Below are 6,705 nucleotides of genomic sequence, written 5' to 3'. Positions count from 1 at the left end.
CCACCTCATCCTCCTGAAAAACATGGAAAAAAAAAAAAAATCACAAAAACAAACCTCCAGGAAGAATAGCAGCTCACGCTCACTGATGTGTACCACCCCCCCAGACCCATATCTTTTGATGCTTTCTGGACCTGGGTTTCTGCCTCTGAACTTCTCAACCAGTCTGACTCTCCTTTTCTTCCCAGCTCTCCCTTCCCACCGCCTTCTCCCCAGACCACCGACCACTGTGGAGCACCCAACAAGCCTCCGAGGTCCTCCTGGCTGCCCTCCAAGCTGTTGGAATAGTGATCCAGGGCCCAAGCCCCCACTTCCCCATGGGCACCTCCCCTGGCTGCTCCAGGTGCTCCCCCCCCATGCCCTCCAAAGTCTCTGCTCCCACCCACTTTGGGGCGTTGGTTGGTGATCTTGTGCCTGGACTGCGCTGGCCCCCTCCTCCAGACCCCACTCCAAGCCCCACTTCCTCAAGGGCACTTCCCTGACTGCCAGCTCTGGCCAGCCTTCCTTCAGTGGCTCAGGCATCATGATGACAGTGGCTGTTTTGTTCCTTGCTTCCACCCCAGTGCCTATATAGTAGCTCTTGAAGTTTTCTCTTTTTTTAAATTTGAGATGCAGTCTCGCTGTGTCACCCCAGCTGGAGTGCACTGGTGCCATCTCAGCTCACTGCAACCTCCCCCTCCTGGTTTCAGCAATTCACCCACCTTCGCCTCCCAAGTAGCTGGGATTACAGGTGTGCACCGCCATTCCCGGCTTTTTTTTTTTTTTTTTAGAGACGGAGTCTCACTTTGTCACCAGGCTGGAGTGTAGTGGTGCGATCTCGGCTCACTGCAACCTCCACCTCCCTGGTTCAAGTGATTTCCTGCCTCAGCCTCCCGAGTAGCTGGGATTACAGGTATGCACCACCACGCTGGTTTTTGTATTTTTTGTAGGGCTGGGGCCTCTCCATGTTGCCCCAACTGGTCTCAAACTCCAGACTTCAAAGCGATCTGCCCACCTCGGCCTCCCAAAGTGCTGGGATTACAGGTGTGAGCCACTGCGCCAGGCCTGGGACTCCTCTCTGATCCTGCTTCCCCTTCAATCCATGGGCAAGCCCCAGCACCTGCTATCTCCTAAAAACTCGTCTATATGCCGCGCACTTCCGTCTACCCACACTGCCTCATCTGTATTCCCAGCAATGCCTCCTCTCGCCTGGAATCCCAGCTCCCTTCTACCTCCGTCCCCTCCTCCAGTGGCTTCTCACACAGCTGCCAGTCATTTGTTGTAACCTCAAACATCTGACCAGGTCTCTCCTGTGGCTTCACACCTCCCATGGCTCTTAATGGTATGGAGGATGAAGTCCAGCCTCCACCCCTCTGCCTGCGAAGCCCACGTAATCTGGCCCCACTGAGGGCCATTCAAGCCTCTACCTATCCTCACCAGCCCCCTTTCCATTCCTGGAACGTGCTCAGCTCGTGTTCACCTCCCAGCTTCTTGTGGCGGTGCCCCTCTGCTGTGACTGTGGGTGGCTCCTTTTCAGACTCCAGGACTTGACTAAGACACCCTCCCTGCACATCCTATCTCAATGAGGCCACTGTGTTCCCTTCTTCCTTTTTTTGTTTTCCATGATGGAGTCTTGCTCTGTCACCCAGGCTGGAGTGCAGTGCCACAATCTCGGCTCATCGCAACCTCCGCCTCCCAGTTCAAGCGAATCTCCTGCTTCAGTCTCCCATGTAGCTGGGATTATAGGCACGTGCCACCACATCTGGCTAATTTTTGTATTTCTAGTAGAGATGGGGTTTCACCATGTTGGCCAGGCTGGTCTCGAACTCCTGACCTCAGGTGATCTGCCTGCCTCGGCCACCCAAAGTGCTAGGATTACAGGGACAAGCCACCACGTCTAGCCAACCCTTAGTTTTTGTTCACAAATACCTGGTTGCCTGACGAATCCTTAGCACACAGAAAAGCGTCTGGCACACGGTAGGTGCCTAATGAACATTTGCCGATCGATGGGAACCCACATGAGAAGGTGAACCTCATAGCTGAACCCGAGAGAGAAACAAGGGGACGCTCTAACACCGCGGCCCTCCCACCTCCCTGCCTCCCACCCTTACCCTGCTCACCTATGACTCTGAGTGAGGTCAAGCCCCGGACGGGGCCCTTGGGGAAGGTGGCAAACTCGCAAGTGTAGTTGCCCTCGTCCTCCACCGTGAGCCCTTGGAGGGCCAGCGTGGCATCCTGGAGCTCCGCCTCTGTGTCTTGCCCAGTGCTCTGCTTGGCAGAGACAAAGGACAGCCGCTCGCTGCCGGGCTCCGGGCTGGGGAAGCTGGCACCCAACTTAGGGTGGAAGGCGGCCACATTCTGTTGTTTCACAGGTACGTCTGAGCGCTCCCAGGTCACCAGGGAGACGAACAGTCCAGGAAGAGGGGAGAGCAGGTGGCACGGCAGCTCCACGGTGCCCCCAAGCTGGCCACGCACCTCGGGAAGCACTTGAACTCGCACATCCTGGGCTCCTGGGCAGAGAGGACAGACAGTGAAGTAGTCAGGTCAGGGAGGGACCCAGAAACCTCCAGGCAGGGCCATCATGAACGGGGACCCACAAGAAATGCAGGCTCCAAATGCAATATAGGCACCTTCACAGCCAAATAAGCTACCTGGAAAAGACATTTTAGGGAAGACTAAAATGACTATTCTATTATATTACTATAACATGTACTATGAGTCCATATTACATATGATTTGGGAATTGCTGTTAATATTCCTAGGTGTGATAATTAAATTGATATCAGGAGTTTGAGACCAGCCTGACCAACATCCCATCTCTACTAAAAATACACAATTAGCTGGGGGTGATGGCACATGCCTGTAATCTAAGGTACTTGGGAGGCTGAGACAGGAGAATCGCTTGAACCTGGGAGGCAGACACTGCGGTGAGCCGAGATCCTGCCATTGCACTCCAGCCTGGGCAACAAGAGCGAAACTCCGTCTCAAAAAAAAAAAAAAGTTGACATGATGGCCAGGGTCGTGGCTCAAGCCTGTAACCTCAGCACTTTGGGAGGCCAAGGTGGGAGAATTGCTTGAGCCCAGGAGTTCAAGACCAGCCTGGGCAACAGAGTGAAACCCTGCCTTTAAAATTAAAAACCAAAATAAATAAATAAAAGTTTTCTTTTCTTTAAGTTAAACTACATTTTCCCCCGACAGGGCCTCACTTCCACCCAAGCTACAGTGCAGTGGGGCGACACAGCTCACCGGAGCCTCGACCTCTCAGGTCTAAGCAACCTCTCACCTCAGCCTCCCAAGTAGCTGGGACTACAGGTGTGCACGACCACACCTGGCTAGTTTGTAATTTTTAAAATATTTTTTGTAGGGAGGATGTCTCACCATGGTGCCCAGGCTGGTCTTGAGCTCCTGGACTCAAACGATCCTCCCACCTCGGCCTCCCATAGTGCTGAGATTATAGGTGTGAGCCACCACACCCCCCCAACCTCAAAATTTTCATAAGATGTTTCCTGGCGGGGCGGGGGGGAATTCTCTGAAAATAAATCCATAAAACTATACATAAATCTCTTATAAAATACATTTTGAAACATTTAAAGGCTGAGGATAGTCTTCATTCCCCCTTATTAATATGCTTTCTCTCACCGTCCTATGAAACCTATAGCTCCCTCCCTACATAGTATTTTTCCCCAAGTTTATTTGTTTTTTTTTTTGAGACTGAGTCTCACTCTGTTGCCCAGGATGCCAGGATGGAGTGCAGTGGCACAATCTTGGCTCACTGAAACCTCTACCTCCCAGTTCAAGTGATTCCTGTGCCTCAGCCTCCTGAGTAGCTGGGATTACAGGCGGGCGCCACTATGCTTGGCAAAATTTTGTATTTTTAGTAGAGACGGGGTTTCACCATGTTGGCCAGGCTGGTCTTGAACTCCTGACCTCAGGTGATCTGCCCCCTCCTTGCCCTCCCAAAGTGCTGGGGTTACAGACATGAGCCACCTCGCCCAGCACCTATCCTTTTTTATGGCTGTGTAGTATTCTATGGTAGACATATACCACATTTTCTTTCTTTTGTTTTTTACTGTAAGTTCCAGGTTACATGTGCAGGATGTATAGGTTTGTTACATAAGTAAACATGTGTCATGGTGGTTTGCTGCACCTATCAACCCATCACCTAGGTAGTAAGCAGAGCACACATTCGCTATTTTTCCTAATGGTCTCCCTTTCCCCACACCATCCACCAATAGGCCCAGTGTCTGTTGTTCGCCGCCTGTGTCCATGTGTTCTCATTGAGTAGCTCCTACTTGTAAGTGAGAACATACAGTGTTTGGTTTTCTGTTCCTGTCTTAGTTTGCTGAGGATAATGGCTTCCAGTGCCATCCATGTTCCTGTAAAGGACATAGTCTTGTTCCTTTTAATAGCTGTATTGTATTCCATGGCATATATGTACCACATTTTCTTTATCCAGTCTATCCATGATGGGCATTTGGGTTGAGTCCATGTCTTTGCAATTGTGAACAGTCCTGCAATGAACATTCACATGCATGTATCTTTGTAATACAATGATTTACATCTCTTTATATACCCAGTAATGTGATTGCTGGGTCAAATGGTATTTCTGGTTCTAAATCTTTGAGGATCTAGAACCGTCTTCACAATGGTTCAACTTATTTACGTTCCCACTAATATTGTAAAAGCATTTCTATTTCTCCACAACTGTGCCTGCATCTGTTGTTTCTTGACTTTTTTTTTTTATTTTAAAGATGGGTTTCACCATGATGGCCAGGCTGGTCTTGAACTCCTGACCTCAGGGGATCCACCCACCTTGGCCTCCCAAAATGCTAGGATTACAGGCATTAGCTACCATGCCCGGCCTTGTTTCTTGACTTTCTAAAGATGGCCATTCTGCCTTGCGTGAAATGACATCTTGTGGTTTTGATTTGCATTTCTCTAATGATCAGCGATGTTGAGCTTTTTTTTTTCATGTTTGTTGGCCGCATGTATGTTTTTTGTTTTGTTTTGTTTTGTTTTGTTTTGAGAAGCAGTTTCACTCTTGTTGTCCAGGCTAGAGTGCAATGGTGCAACCTCGGCTCACCACAACCTCCACCCCCTGTGTTCAAGCGAGTCCCGTGCCTCAGCCTCCTGAGTAGGAGGCGGTTACAGGCATGCACCACCACGCCTGGCTATTTTTGTATTTTTAGTAGAGATGGGGTTTCTTCATGCTGGTTAGGCTTGTCTCGAACTCCCGACCTCAGGTGATCCGCCCATCTTGGACTTCCAAAGTGCTGGGATTACAGGTGTGAGCCACTGCGCACAGCCATGCATGTCTTCTTTTGAGAAGTGTTTGTTCGTGTCCTTTGCCCACTTTTTAAGGGGGTTGTTTTTTTTCTTGTAAATTTGTTTAAGTTCCTTGTAGGTTCTGGATGTTAGACCTTTGTCAGATGGATAGATTGCAAAAATTTTCTCTTACTCTGTAGGTTGTCTGTTGGCTCTGATGATAGTTTCTGTTGCTGTGCAGAAGCTCTTTAATTAGATCCCATTTGTCAATGTTTGCATTTGCAGCAATTGCTTTTGGCAATTTTTTCATGAAATCTTTTCCCGGTAGATATAGACCACATTTTCCTTATTCAATCCTCCATTCATTGATGGACACTTAGGTGGATTCCGTATCTTTGCTATTGTGAATAGTGCCACAATAAACATAAAAGCATGGTGTCTTCTTTTAGATATAATAATTTCTTTTCCTTTGGGAGGACACTCGGTAGTGGAATCCTGGACCGAATGGTAGTTCTACTTTTAGTTTTTTGAGAAATCTCTGCTGTTTTCCATAGGAGGCTGTACTAATTTACATTCCCATCAACAGTGCAGAAGGGGATCCTCACCAGCATCTGTTGTGTTTAGACTTTTTAGTAACATTCTGACTGGGGAGAGATGGTACCTCGCTGTGGTTTACATTTGAATTTCTCTGATCATTAGTGATGTTGAACATTTTTTCAGATGTTTGTTGGCTGCTTGTATATCTTCTTTAGAAAAATGTCTCTTTGGGCTCATTGTTCATTTTTTACGTAGGATTTTTTTTTAACAGCTTTCTTGAGTTATAAATTCTTATACTACACAATTCACCCGTTTAAGGTATATAATTGGGGGTGGGTGCAGTGGCTCACGCCTGTAACCCCAGCACTTTGGGAGATCAAGGCAGGTGGGCCACTTGAGGTCAGGAGTTCAAGACCAGCCTGGACAACATAATGAAACCCTGTCTCTACTAAAAATACAAAAATTAGCCAGACGTGTTCACTTGAACGCAGGAGGCAGAGATGGCAGTGAGCCGAGATCATGCCACTGCACTCCAGCTTGGGTGACAAAGTGAGACTCTGTCTCAAAGAAAAAAAAAAAAATATGTATGTATGTGTGTATATATATATATATATATATATATATATACACACACACACAGCTTTTTTTGTAACATATATTTTTCTATAAAAAAGAAAAGTAAAATAAAAATTCAGTGGCTTTCAGTATATTTGGAGTTTTACATCTGTTGCTATAATCAATTTTAGGGCTTTTATTTATTTATTTTTTGAGCGGGAATTTGGCTCTGTCACCCAGGCTGTAGTGCAGTGGTGCAATCTTGGCTCACTGCAACCCCCGCTTCCCAGGTTCAAGCAATTCTTCTGCCTCAGCCTCCGTGTGTGACACCATGCCTGGCTAATTTATTTTTATTTTTATTTTTATTAGAGA

At 47.7% G+C, this 6,705-nt stretch overlaps 1 protein-coding gene across 4 annotated transcripts in view; it reads right to left on the bottom strand.

Moving 5' to 3' along the window:
- The window catches only part of NECTIN2 (nectin cell adhesion molecule 2), a 40,402-nt gene that overhangs the window by 18,802 nt on the left and 14,895 nt on the right, over window positions 1-6,705 (bottom strand). For all 4 annotated transcript variants that reach the window (XM_017502423.2, XM_017502425.2, XM_017502424.2 and 1 more), the window contains exon 2: window positions 2,097-2,486. In XM_017502423.2, the coding sequence (XP_017357912.1) occupies window positions 2,097-2,486 (390 nt within the window). The remainder of the gene's footprint in view (window positions 1-2,096; window positions 2,487-6,705) is intronic.

The sequence above is a fragment of the Cebus imitator genome, unplaced genomic scaffold, assembly GCF_001604975.1.
Source record: "Cebus imitator isolate Cc_AM_T3 unplaced genomic scaffold, Cebus_imitator-1.0 Scaffold296, whole genome shotgun sequence".
NCBI classification, from domain to species: domain Eukaryota; kingdom Metazoa; phylum Chordata; class Mammalia; order Primates; family Cebidae; genus Cebus; species Cebus imitator.
This window is presented reverse-complemented; position numbering and strand designations above follow the sequence as displayed.